At 40.8% G+C, this 13,343-nt stretch overlaps 1 protein-coding gene across 2 annotated transcripts in view; it reads right to left on the bottom strand.

Moving 5' to 3' along the window:
• The window catches only part of AOAH (acyloxyacyl hydrolase), a 224,956-nt gene that overhangs the window by 153,090 nt on the left and 58,523 nt on the right, over nt 1–13,343 (bottom strand). For both annotated transcript variants that reach the window (XM_077119693.1, XM_077119705.1), the window contains exon 4: nt 9,832–9,931. In XM_077119693.1, coding sequence (XP_076975808.1) covers nt 9,832–9,931 — 100 coding nt within the window. The remainder of the gene's footprint in view (nt 1–9,831; nt 9,932–13,343) is intronic.

Here is a 13,343-nt window from a genome sequence, read left to right as displayed (position 1 = left end):
AGGAGTTTCAATAGAATTGTGGAGCTGGAAGCCAGACTGCAGTGAGTTGAAAAGCAAATAGGAAGTAACAAAGAGATATGCTGAGGATAAGCTCAAATTTTTTGAGAAGTTTAAATTGATGATGATGATGATTTAGCACTTAGCACTTATTGCATGCAAAGCACTGTTCTAAAATGTTATTCCTTTTTCTCTTTCTTTAGAATATACATATGTATGTAAATACACAGACTTGTTTATGAATTCACTTAATCTGCATAGCAACCCTATGAGGTACAAGAATTATACCATTTTATAGATGAAGAAACTGAGGCTCAGAGTGATTAAGCAACTCGCCCAAAGAGAGACAGCTAGTAAGAAGTAGATCTAGGCTTTGAGCCCAGGAGGTTTAGCTCCAGGATCTGTGCTCTTAACCATTATGTTGAGCTGCTCCTCAGTTAGATTTGTATTGTAGCTGGAGCAGATGCAAGTCCTGGGAGACTAATTTTTATTTTTATTCTTTAGAATGAACTTGATCAGGTTTATAAGCATTTTCCTCTTCTTCCTCGGTTGTAGATAACTTCAGCACAACTTTCCCCAATTAACTGGAACACTGTTATGTTTCCATAAAAAAAGAGAATAAACCATAAATAGATTGGTGCAAAAATCTCCAATTTCCTCAGCCCTCCTAAGAGGACTGGGAGTTAGGAGACTAGAAAACCAGTACCAGAGTTTAAGTCAATAAATCAGTCAGAAGAGGGGCCAAAATCGAGGAATGTTTGGGGAAAGAATGGTGCTAGAGGGTAAGTAGAGACATAAGGAGTTTTAGATGTCAGACAGGTTAGTAAGTAAACGAATAAAGGTTCAATAGCAGGAGAATGGAAACTAACTTTGTCTAGGAGAGCTTTCAGGCTGTGCCAGGCCCCCATATGACAGCTCCCCAACCTTCCGTGCTCATTGGAAGCTTTGTAGAAGTGAAATGCTCGAGTCCCATCCTTCAAGTACTGGATCAGATTCCCTGGAGTTAGGGTCCTTCATACATTTCTGTAAACTGCTTTGCATTTTTTGCTGTTAATTTGTTTGCATGGGCAGGCTCTGGGAATCACACCCAGGTCTCCAGCACATCAGGCAAGAACTCTGCCACTGAGCCACTGTTGCCTGCCCTGCTTTGCATTTTAAAACAAGCAAAATATTTAGAACTATAGCTCTGGTACCTTGCACTGAAACCTGATAAATCCTGATAAGGTAAGAAATATGCAAACACAGGTTCAGGTTGAGCCTAACCCATTTTCTCTCTCATGCTACAAATCTTATGAAGCCCCTACTTGTTCCAGGCACTCTTGTGCCCATCCTAGTAATATGAGAGCAGGCAAGAGAGACACAGCCCCTGTCCTCAGTGCTATGTAAGAAAGTGCTGTCATGGAGAAGGACAGTAAACCCATTTCAAATAGGTTGGTTAGGAAAGACCTGTTTGAGGAGGGGGCATTTAAATGGAGTCCTGCAGGAGGAGAACAAATTGGGCATGTAGATAACTATAAAAGGACAAGGTGCCGAGGCAGACAAGAGCAAATGTGCTGGGTGAACTCTTACTCCACCTTCAAGATACACAGCCTCATTTGGGTGGTTTAGTTAACAGTCACCTCCACTCCTAATCCCCCTCCCCAGGAGCACTCAGCCCTCCTTGGCCAAGGTTCTAGTCCCTCTGTTAGAGCACTTCATCTTTGTTTACATGCCTGCCTCTCCTGCTAATAGAATGCTTTGCATCACTATTGCCTGGCACAGTTTCTAGAAAACTGTTCTACATAATTCAGTCTACATAAATATTTGCTGGCTGAAAAAGAAAAACAATTATTCTGAGAAATAGTGGGATCTCAGGCAAATCTCTCAGTTCTCTGGGTCTCAGTAGTCTTATTTATAAAAAGAAGAATCACGTCCGTCTTGTAGACCTGAGATAGATACAAGAAACACCATGCTTAGCATGCCTGGCAGTGGGTGGGGAGATGACAGGTGCTCATATATCAATTGTGGAGGCATGATGGACTGGGTGAGCAAATAACTGCATGATTTAATTGGTATTGAGAAATTTAGGATACTTTTGTAAGATTCTTGGAAATTAAACTTTCAGGATATTTAATTAAAATGAAAATCAAAGCTGGCATACTTCCCTATGACATTGAGAACCGGCTATGTTGAATTGCTCTGCAGTTGCACAGGTGCGAAGAGTTGGAGGTTGGAAGTGCAAAGCCTTGAGTTGAGTTCAGGTTTTACACACTAATTATAGGATCTGGGTTAAGCCGTTAAGCATCAACTGCAAAATATGTTTGAGAACTATACCTGTAAATCAGAGTTTGGCACCATAATACTGGATTTGAGTTGGACTGATATATTCATATTATATAAACTCATCTTCATATGTGTCTGTGTTTTGTGTATACACAGAGAGAGATGAATAACATAAATTCATGTATGTATTCACAGGTTATATATTTCCCTAGCTTAGCTAAAAGAGAACCTAGAAACAATGACATTCCAGTAGCAATGAGCACACCCCATACCCACATCTTGGGTTCTAACACCATTCTCCAGTTAAAGGAACCAAGGCTTCTTGGAGAAAAGGCTGATTCTAAGACGAGGGCAAAAATAATGCACATGAATCTGGAGCATCTTATAGAACCAGAAAGAAAGGAAGTGCTCAAAAAATAAAAGAATTGGAGCATGTCAAAGAGACACAGAGCCAAACCAGAAAGCGCTCCCAATGGCCAAATTTGGAACAACTTGAGTAACAAAATAGATAAGGTAGTATTGGATTAAAATTTAAAGTAAAAATACATAAACATGAGTCCATATAGATATAAATAAATGATCAAATAAATAAATAAATGGGGGAGAAGAGACACATCTTTACAGAAGAGTTCCAAATAATCTATGAAGATACTTCCCTCTCTAGGTAGTAGAGCTGAGATTCCTTCACTTCTGCAGTGTGGGTTGGACTTAGTGACTTGCTACCAAAGAACAGAGTATGGAGAGGGGGAAAATGACTTTACCGTGGTGATGCCTGGCAAATACTGCCTCAAACAAGTCACCAAGGTTCACATCCCTAGGGACAATTCACAAAGTACTTTATCAGTCCTCCTCAAAATGGTCAAGGACATGCAAAACAGAAAGACAGAGAATCTCTCCCAGACCAGGGCACACTAAGGAGACATGACAACTAAACACATGGTTGTGTCCAAGGCTGGGTCCCGGGACAGAGAAGGGCCCTAAGTGGGAATGGTGGAACCTGGTTAGTTTGTAATAGTAATGTACTAGTGATGCAGCACCACCGGGCACTTCAGTTTCAACTCAAGTCATGTACGATGGTGACATCAGGAGTCACTGAAACTGGGTGGATACCCAGGAACTCTGCATTACCTTGGCAACCTCCTGGAATTCTCAAAGTATTCCCAAATGAAAAGCTTATTAAAAATGAAACAGGATTTGAGGAAGATTTGATGATAATACACATGAAGATCCATCATGGGCTCATAGGTCTAAATACATCATTATTATTATTATGGACAGAATGGTACTGTTGATTGTATAGAATAAAATTTAAGGATTAAAGAATCTCAGAAAATATTCTCTTTCCTGCCCATCTGTGGTATTTCCTAAATCTCACTACCTGAGACCTTCTATTAAGAGGTACCAGATGCTTCATTAGACATGTAACATTAAAAACATAAAAGTAAATTCCTGATGTCTGTTTATTATTCAGTCAAACAAAAATGTGTCTTGTGTCACTTCCTCTTAAAAAGAGAGTGAACTTATTCCCTGCCATAGCTATTTATTTCAGCCCCTTAGTGGCTTGGATCCCAAGGAAACACAATTCCCCGTGTATGCACCCTTACTCAGCATTGGAGAGCTTCTGGCTCCTGTGGAAATCAGATTCATCGTGGAAAATCCCTTTCCAAGTCCATATTACCTCCTGCCCACAGTTTAAATGTGCTGGAGGTCCCTGGGAAATAAGGAGAAACTATCTCTGCGCAGGGCACATGTTCTGAATATAATTCTCTTTCAAGGTGGATCCAAGTGGTATGAGGTAAGTCTTGAGTGTGTCTTTGAGATGTTTGCAAATGTAGTATGTCCTGCCATCACAGCGGCAGTTAGGAAGGGGATCTCTGAGTGAGATGACCCAGGAAGGAGCAGCTTCAACCTGAGGAGACTACCAGCTGCTCCTGGTCCCAGGAGGCTCCTATAACACTGGGATCTGAAAAAGAGAGGCTTAGAGAGCCACAGGGCATGGGAGGGAACCACATTCAATTTTCAGTTTGAGGGCCATGGTGTCAGAATCACTGTTATGTACACACACTCACACACACACACACACACACACACATACACACTCACACACATACAAACAGTTGATGCCCTTTTCCAAGTGTAAATGAAGGGAAGGGTGGTAATGATAATTGCCCCAAAGTAGGCAACACAGAACCATCAGCTTGGCCTTTACAATGCAGCCTGACACTTTCTTTTCCCTCTCCTTCCCTCCCCTTGCCTCCCTTTCCCCCTCCCTCCCTTCCTCCCTCCTTCCTTTCTTCCCACCCTCTTTTTTTTTTTCCTTTTATTTTGATGCCAAACAATATGGATTGTGCTTTGCTTTAATTAATTATAAATGGAGTTTGTCATTTTTGGACTGGCAAGAAGTGGGTCTGGAATTTTAACTATGCTGCTTTTGATCAACAGGATGTTCATTCAGATCTCCAAATGCGGGAGTCCCTTCAAAACTAGAGGGCTGCTGTTCTTCCTTGCTGTTTCTGTCCTGCCTGCTCCCAGCACAGAGGGAGCCTCTTCACCCTACTCTGGGCTCACAGCCTGAACATCACTGGGATTAGCTGCAGACTGGGGAGGCATGGCTTGCGCCAGACAGTTTATATTGTACTGGAATCCAAAATATAAGACAAGCAAGACAGGGAGGCTACAGAGTACTACATATGATTTGGTGCCTTTTGAATCAAAATAACAAAACCCAAGGAGAGCTGAGTCCTCAATCTGGGGGTTTGCCCCATGAAACTTGTTCTTGCAAAGGATAGGCTAAGCCTACTTATAATTATGCCAAAGAGTCACCCCCAGAGAACCTCTTTTGTTGCTCGATATAACCTTTCTCTATTTCTAGGCCAACTTGGCAGGTGAATTCACCACCCTCCCGCTATGTGGGACATGACTCCCAGGGGTGTAAATCTCCCTGGCAACATGGGACAGAAATCCTGGGATGAGTTGGGAGCTGGTATCATGGGATTGAGAAAGCCTTCTTGACCAAAAGGGGAAAGAGAGAAATGAGACAAAATAAAGTTTCAGTGGATGAGAGATTTCAAATAGAGTCAAGAATTCATCTTGGAGGTTATTCTTATGCATTATATAGGTATCTCTTTTTAGTTTATGGTGTATTAGAGTGGCTAGAGGGAAGTACCTGAAACTGTTGAGCTGTGTTCCAGTATCCTTGATTCTTTAAGATGATGGTATAACTTTTATAATGTGACAGTGTGATTGTGAAAACCTTGTGTCTGATGCTCCTTTTAGCTAGGGTATGGAGAGATGAGTAAAAAATGCAGATAAAAAAGAAATATATAATGAGGGAGATAAGGAGTAAAATAAATTGGATAGATGGAAATACTAGTGGTCAATGAGAGGGAGGGGTAAGAGGTATGGGATATATGACTTTTTTCTTTTTATTTCTTTTTCTAGAGTGATGCAAATATTCTAAAAATGATCATGGTGATGAATATACAACAAAGTGATAATATTGTGAGCCATTGACTGTACACCACGTATGGACTATATATGTGTGAAGATATGTCAATAAAAGTATTTTTTTTAAAAACCCAAAACAAAAAACCAAAACAAAACAAACAAAAAACCAAACAAAAAACAAAAAAACAAACTCAAGGTGCACCAGTGAGGCATAGAACACATTGCAAGAGATTGGGCTCTGAAGGCAAACAGGCTCATGCATGAATCTTGTTTTTGCTCCATGCTAGCTGTGTAACCTGGACAAATCCCTTGCTGTCTTGGTTTCCTAATCTGCAAAAGAAGCACACACTTCATAGCACTGGTTTGAGGATTAAGTGCAGTCGCACATGTAAAGCACCGTGACTGGCATGCTGTTAACATGCATTTGCTGCTGCTTTTTCCATATCACCCATATGCCAAGTTTGTCCCTGGTGTAATGGAGGGAAAAAAGATGGGCAAGATCTAGATCTGCTACTCTGATATGCTTATGTCCTAATAAGGAAAGCCACAGAATCTTAATATCTCTGTGCCTCAGTTGGCTCACCTATACAATGTAAGTCACAAAACCTACTTCATAAGATCAAATGAATTAATAGATACACAACATTTAGAACAATACCTGAAACATTGTAAGGACTTGAGAAAAAGTTCTTATCATGATGATGATTATGAGGAAAGTTAACATTTTGTTTGGAGAATTAGCTATTATTTCAGGGAGAAGGTGACAGTTGAGATAGACTTGAGGGATGGCCATGGTGGAAGGGACATTTTGGGTGGAGAGAATGGTTAAGACCAACGGTGCAGAGGTAGGACGGTTGGGGTGGGCTCAAGAGAGAGTCAATCACTCTCTGTTTGGATGTAACATGGGATACATCAGAACAAGACTGGAAAGCAAGCCTGGAAAAACTTTGGAGGATCCTAAAATGCTAAGCAAAACTTTGTACTTTTTTGGGGCAAAGTGGAGATCGTAAGCTGGGGGGCAAGAACATGATCAGCAATATGCATTGGGAAAATTAGGCTATGCAGAATTTCTATTAGAGATGCAAACAAGAAGCAAGGGGCACTTCGTTTATTCATTCAACAAACATTTCTTTGCTATGTATAAGGTACCATCCTAAGTATCTGGTGTACAGTGGTGAACGAGACGGAGTCCAACCTTCTGGACTCTGGAGGTTGAAGCCTGGGGGAAGAGACTCAAAGGCAATCAAGCTGGTATTTATATGATTTAAAATGGGATAAATTCAATGAAGGGGTGCACAGGAGCTATGGCAAGAGGGATATTAAATAGGAATTAGGGATGGCTTTCCTAAAGAAATAAAATGTAAGCAGAGGGCTTAAGGAATCCACCAAGTCGAAGGAGGGAGGTGGAAATTGCTTTCCAGGCAGAAGGGGTAGGGGGCAGGGTTATGTGACCATATTTATCTTATAGAAAGATACGTTCTGGGGTCACTGTGGAGATTTTTTTTTTGCATGGGCAGGCACCGGGAATCGAACCTGGGTCTCCGGCATGGCAGGTGAGAACTCTGGGGCTGTGCCATCATGGCCTGCCCCACTGTGGAGACTTGATTGGAAGGAAGGCAAGAGCAGATTTGGTTGGACTAATTGAGAAGTGATAGCAGGAGTTACATCAAAAGCTGATTGTGTGAATTCTATATACAAGCCAGCTACACCCCAAACCCTGATGAATCTCACAGATCAGAGGCCTGACAAAATGGAGAACATCCTGTTTGATTCCATTTATTGGGAAGTTCAGGAATAGAATTTTATGTAAATGAATGGATCTGTGGTGACAGAGTTCAGAGTAGTGGCTATCTTGTGGGGTATTTAATTGGGAAGGTTAGGGGAAGCCTTCTGAGGGACTGGAAATGTTCTCTGTTTCTAGTTCCATCTATACTACCTTTTGTAAAGTTTGCTAACTTATACATGGTTTTTAGGAATGACTTATATGTCAGAGAAATGAAAAAAGATCTGATATATATCATTTAAAAAATAAATGCTCAAAATGTAATGTTAAGGGGGAAAGTTGGGTGCAAAAAATCATGCGTGCACCATTGTCACAGCTCTCAAAGAAATTATTAATGTAATATAATTTACTCAAAAATTTAAAAGGAAAACTACCAGCCTTTCAACATGGGTTATTTATGGTGGTGGGATTTCAACTGAGTTTTGTGAGGAGTCCCCCCAAGAAACACTGACACGGGGTGAAGAGTCCAACATCAAGGAGCTAGGATAAGCATCTGAATGCCAACTCTGTTTTTTCCAGTGGGGTGACTTTCAGCAAGTTGCACAATGTCTCTAAACCTCAGTTTCCTCACCTGTGAAATGGAGCCATACTGGAGCATGATAAGGTGATTTGGGGACTAAAGAAGCTGAAGCATTAGACTCGTAGCCCAGTGTCTGGCCGCAGGGAGTGCTCAGGGAATGTGGGTTATTGCTAAGAAAGGAAACCTTGGAGGCAAAGAGGACAGAAGCTGTGGACAGTTATGCTGATTGTTCCTTTTGTCTGGGTATCCCCAGAGATGGAGGCTCACGAGGGGAATTTGAAGACAAAGGTGAAAGGAGTTGATGAGGGAGGGTTTTCCAGGTGCCCTGAATGCCTAGCGCTGGTGGAAGCTGAACATTTCTGGGAGAAAATCCTTTGCCTCCCCTGCAGCCTAACAGGATGGTCCAGAGTTGGGAATTGAAAAGAGGCTTGTGACAGGAAGATGAGAAATCAAGGAAATTTGGGGTATAATCACCACAGAGTATAAAAATCAAGGACTATGTAAAAACATCATTTTAAAGTAGGATCATTAGAAAGTGAATATTTAGTGATTATGTACTGCTGTGGGTATAATGGCATATATAATGTGATGTTATTTAAATATATAGACATCACAAAAACTCATTGGCCTTCTTGCATTTGCACTATCAAATGGCAAACGTGATGATACAATATTCACATGCTAATTGACTACACAAATGATTTTTTTAATTAAAATTAACTAGCTCCTCTAGAAACCAGTGGAGCCCACAGCTTCTCATGCAGAATGAGGGGAAATATCACTGGCACTTAGCCTGAGATAGAGGTCACACGAAATACCTAGGACCCCAAACCTTTGCATCTCTTTCTTCCTGCTCGAGGAAACAGGTCTATATGATGTTTGCTATTGTCAGTCATCAAAATTATGTTCATTATTTAGGTCATGACTTTTAAAATGGACTTTATTTCAATGCTAATAAAAATGAAATTACAATTAAAACAGAAACCTGTTTTGTTATATACCATTCTGGGAAAGGAGGAATAAAATATATAAAATTTTTTATAGAAGCTTCTGAAAATCAATATTGTGATGTCTAACCGGATTTAATATTACACTTGCATCCATAGCGTGGGTAGAGAATTGTGTCAACATTTGCAGCCTTATCTTTGGCTGCGATACAATTAAAAATTGCCAAAAATTATATAACATGGACAGGGCATTCTGATCAACTATCTTTGCATAACAATGATATTGATAATAATGACATTAGCTACCATTTTCATTAAAACCATTTTCTGTAGCAGGCATTCTGCTAAGCATTTTATATGTGTTAGCTCACCTACTCCCCACAACAAACCCATAAGGGAGGCATTATTCTTATACCCATTTTATAGATGAGAACAATAAAACTCAAACTAGAATGACCAACTGTCCAGGTTTTCCCAGGGTGGCATGGTTTCCTGGGACGTGGGACTTTTAGTGCTAAAACCAGTGAAGTTCCAGGCAAATTGGAATGAGTCAGTCACCCTATAAAAGTGACCTACCTGCCTAATTTTTAAGTGGAAGAGTGAATTTGAACCTCTGTCTCTTTAGTCAGACGTCCTACCTCCCTCAACCCAGCTCAAGGTCACAGTCCACAATAATTGAACAGCAAAGCCATCCTCTGGCAGCATAGAGGGAGGAATCTAGGTTGAAACTGTGGAATATTGCAGGGAATGTAATTGAAAATGCAAGCTTCCCTCTCCCTGTCCCCAAACCACTGAATGAGTGAAGCTGAGCCTCCCTTTACAATGAAAGGGCTTGTACATCATCACAATCGATCATTGGAGCAAAAATCACTCACCTTGGGAGAAGGGTAGAGATGACACAGGGGTTGGCCAGTGTCCTGTTGACAAAACTCCAGGGAGTGGCACACCACATCAGCATTCACATTAGCACTAAGCCTGGGAGGAAATGGGGCAAAACAAAGTCTATTGAGATCCTCGCAGGCATTAAAAACCGGAAGACATTTCAAAGAAAGGCAAACGCCCAGAATGGACTCTAATACCCGCAACTCACTTCGCCACGGCTTTCAGTCCCATGTAACTTCTGGATCATAACGATTTCCTGCCACACTGCTGTCAACTATATTTAGAATAAGGTTCTGGGGAGACAGGGAGGAGGCACTGAGCTGTGATTCAGTCTCTCACACCAACAGTGTGGTTATTTTCAGGAGAAGTTGCAAATAAACTCAGGAAAGGAGAAATAGACAGTGGTGTGATTTGACAGGAACAATATTTTGAAGTTGTTCGGCCTTAGAGCAAAAATCGTTTATGATATAGCCTTAAGCACCTACAATTATTTTGCTAGGCATAATTCAAATAATCTCTTTCTCTTTAAAGTGAACATATCTCTTATTCTTATGGAAGAAAATACAATAGAGTCGACTTGTTTCCTTCCTTGGAAATGGTGTAAGGATGGTGTTTTTCAAACAATTTGGTCTATGTCTAGTTTGGAAGGGGCTGGAGCAAAACTCTTACATCCATTTTCTTTTTGCACCCACAAAATTATTTATACCAGAAAGAATGAGTATAATGTGCTGCTTAGAATGAGGAGACGAGGGAAGTGTGGAGTTTTAGTGAATTTCTCAAGTAAATTATTGACTTAAACCAAAACCAAGCCCAAACATAACAAAACAACAATAACAACAAAAAACCCAGAAGTGCAGTTTCATAATACCCAAAGAGAATGATCTGTGCATTAAGTGAAAGACAGTTATAGGTTCTAAAAAATACTTTTGGAGTTTTTCTCCAGCTCCCATGATCACTTAACAGTCCCCCTTCACCAGCAGAGCTGAGTTCTGTTTATACTCTACAACTTGGTGCCTTGGGCAATTGATGGGATCTCATAGACTATTTTGAGCTGGACCAATCCTACTCACTCTCATGGAAATTTGGTATTGGTTTGGTATTGGTATCAAAAAGTCCTACTTTAGTCTTGGCTGTTCTCAGGATAAGAGGAGCTATGACATCTTGGAGACTGTAGTGAAGTAGTTTCTTGCCATGCAGACTGAGTATCTGGAAGCCAGTCTCAGGATGGGGTGGGCTTGGGGGGACAGAACGCAGAAGGTCTGCAGAGAGGAAGCCTGAGGAGAGCATGTTCCTGTGCTTCTCATGGGCTCCTGGCTCTGAAGCCTGGATATTCACATGCCCTTGAGGTCTATGGTTTGTTCTAGATTCCTTATATTGAATCCACTCCACTCCAGAGGCCACTTCTAAGTATACAACCACCTCCTCTACAACTACTACTATTACTATCACCTCTCTTCTTTTCTCCATGACCTTCTTCCTTCTCTTCCTCCTTCTTCATCTTCATAAGCAAGGTCAAGTTCCTTCTGTTTCTTGCAGGTGAAACCAGTCACAGCCCACACCCAGGGTTGCCTCCTGAGAACCACTGGCTAGCACAGGGACGCTTGGCCCTCTAAGAGTGAGAGCCGGAATGTAAGTCAGTGGTTCTGCTCTCCCGCTCTGCTCCTGTCCCTGCTTTATGTCCCTGAAGCTCATTTTACAGAGTCTCGATTAGCTTACCCACTCATCCAAAGGAATTTTACACTGGACATGTGGAATGACAAATAGGATGTAGAATGGTAAAACAAACACAAAAAGCACACAAAGCAAAACAAAACCGCAAAACACAACAATGGAAGGTGTCATTAGTATGTAGCAGTTTTAAGTTTGCTGAACATCAAACTCTCTTTTAAAACCCTTTAATGATTTTTATATGTGAAACAGACACCCCAAATGTGGGGAGAGACTGTGAGAGTTTCTTTGTACCATGCAGCTACCTATGGAAAGAACTAGCCTGTGTCAATCAAAATGTGTCTTAGCAAAGCCTGTCAGAGATCTCCAAATATTTTAAGGGTCAGTAATATTTGAAAACATAGGTTGGGGCCACAACACCCAAATGTAGGTCCAGCTTGATGAGATTAACAGTGTGGCTGGCAGGTGCTTTATCAACCTTTTGTAAGCACTTGAGTTAAGAGGGAAAATGAGTTCATTATAGGAGAGACCTGCTTGGCCCCAGGGTCGCTTCATCAGGTTTACTTAGAGTAGAAAAGGACACCATGTTGTCCAAACTGTTTTGTTACAGATAAAGTCCATTACCAAACTCATGTCTACCAAGGGTCAGTAAATCAAGACTGTAAATCAAGATCTGTTTTCACACATCTGTTCTCAACTTAATGGCTCATTTATTTAACTGATGACTGCTGTCTTTATGGGGATCTGGTATTTAGTGGACTCAGGAGAGTGATAAATAGAGCTCTGCTTTTTTTTTTCTACCTGAGGCTAATATTCCGTCTGTGGGAATCCAGCACTGCCAGAGCCAGCACTCATCACACCTGAGCCAAGCCCTATTCTCTTGCCATTCACTTTTTCCCCAAAAGAGAGCACAATTCAAGTCAGTGAACTTGAACGTGGGATTGGAGGAGCAGGTCACTCAATCAGAGAATGAGGCTGGTGGTCTGTGAGTTGGACATGAGAGGGGAGCTGGGTATGTGGGGTCCCTCCCAGCATCTTCCAAGGCCACTGCTTCACTGGCGAAAGACCGAGAGAGAAAAACATCCCTTTGAGAAAAACAATGACAACAACAACAACAACAAATGAAACACAACACCCCATAAGCCCAGACAAGTTTAGGACCATAAGAATGTGCAAGATGCCTAAGAAGTAACACAGAGCCATGTGTCCTCTTTTTTTTAAAAAATTATTTAAAGTTTTTATTTACACCATACCATCCATCCTAAGTGTACCATCAATGGCTCCTGGTTTATTCACATAGTTATGAATTCACCACCACAATCAATATGAGAATATTCTTTTTTCTTGCAAAAAAAGAAAAAAAAATTCCATACTCTTTATATCTCCCTATTATTGACCTTTGGCCTTGGTATAGGGTCTTTGTTACAATTAATGAAAGAACACTGCAACGTTATTGCTAACTATAGAGCTTAGTTTGCGTCCATTGTATTTTTCCCAAGTACCATCCTATTACTAATACCTTGTAATAGTGACTACATTTTTTATAGTTCATGTAAGAACTTTTTTATAGTTGTGCAATTAACTGCTGTCATCATACATTCTAGGTTTCACTAAGTTATACAGTCCCAGTTTTTATCTTCTAGATTTCCTGCTGATGATTTACACAACTTCTAGCCTTCCTCTTTCAAACCTACTCACACTCAGTTTTGTTACTTACACTTACAGTATTGTGCTACCATTACACAGTATTGTGCTATCTATTTCTGAACTTTTACAATCAACCTTATAAAACATTCTGTACTACTTAGGCATCAATTGCCCAATCTCTGTCCTTTTC

Source organism: Tamandua tetradactyla, chromosome 1 (assembly GCF_023851605.1).
Source record: "Tamandua tetradactyla isolate mTamTet1 chromosome 1, mTamTet1.pri, whole genome shotgun sequence".
Taxonomy (NCBI): Eukaryota; Metazoa; Chordata; class Mammalia; order Pilosa; family Myrmecophagidae; genus Tamandua; species Tamandua tetradactyla.
Note: the sequence above shows the minus strand (reverse complement) of the source record. Positions and strands in the feature narration are given on the sequence as shown.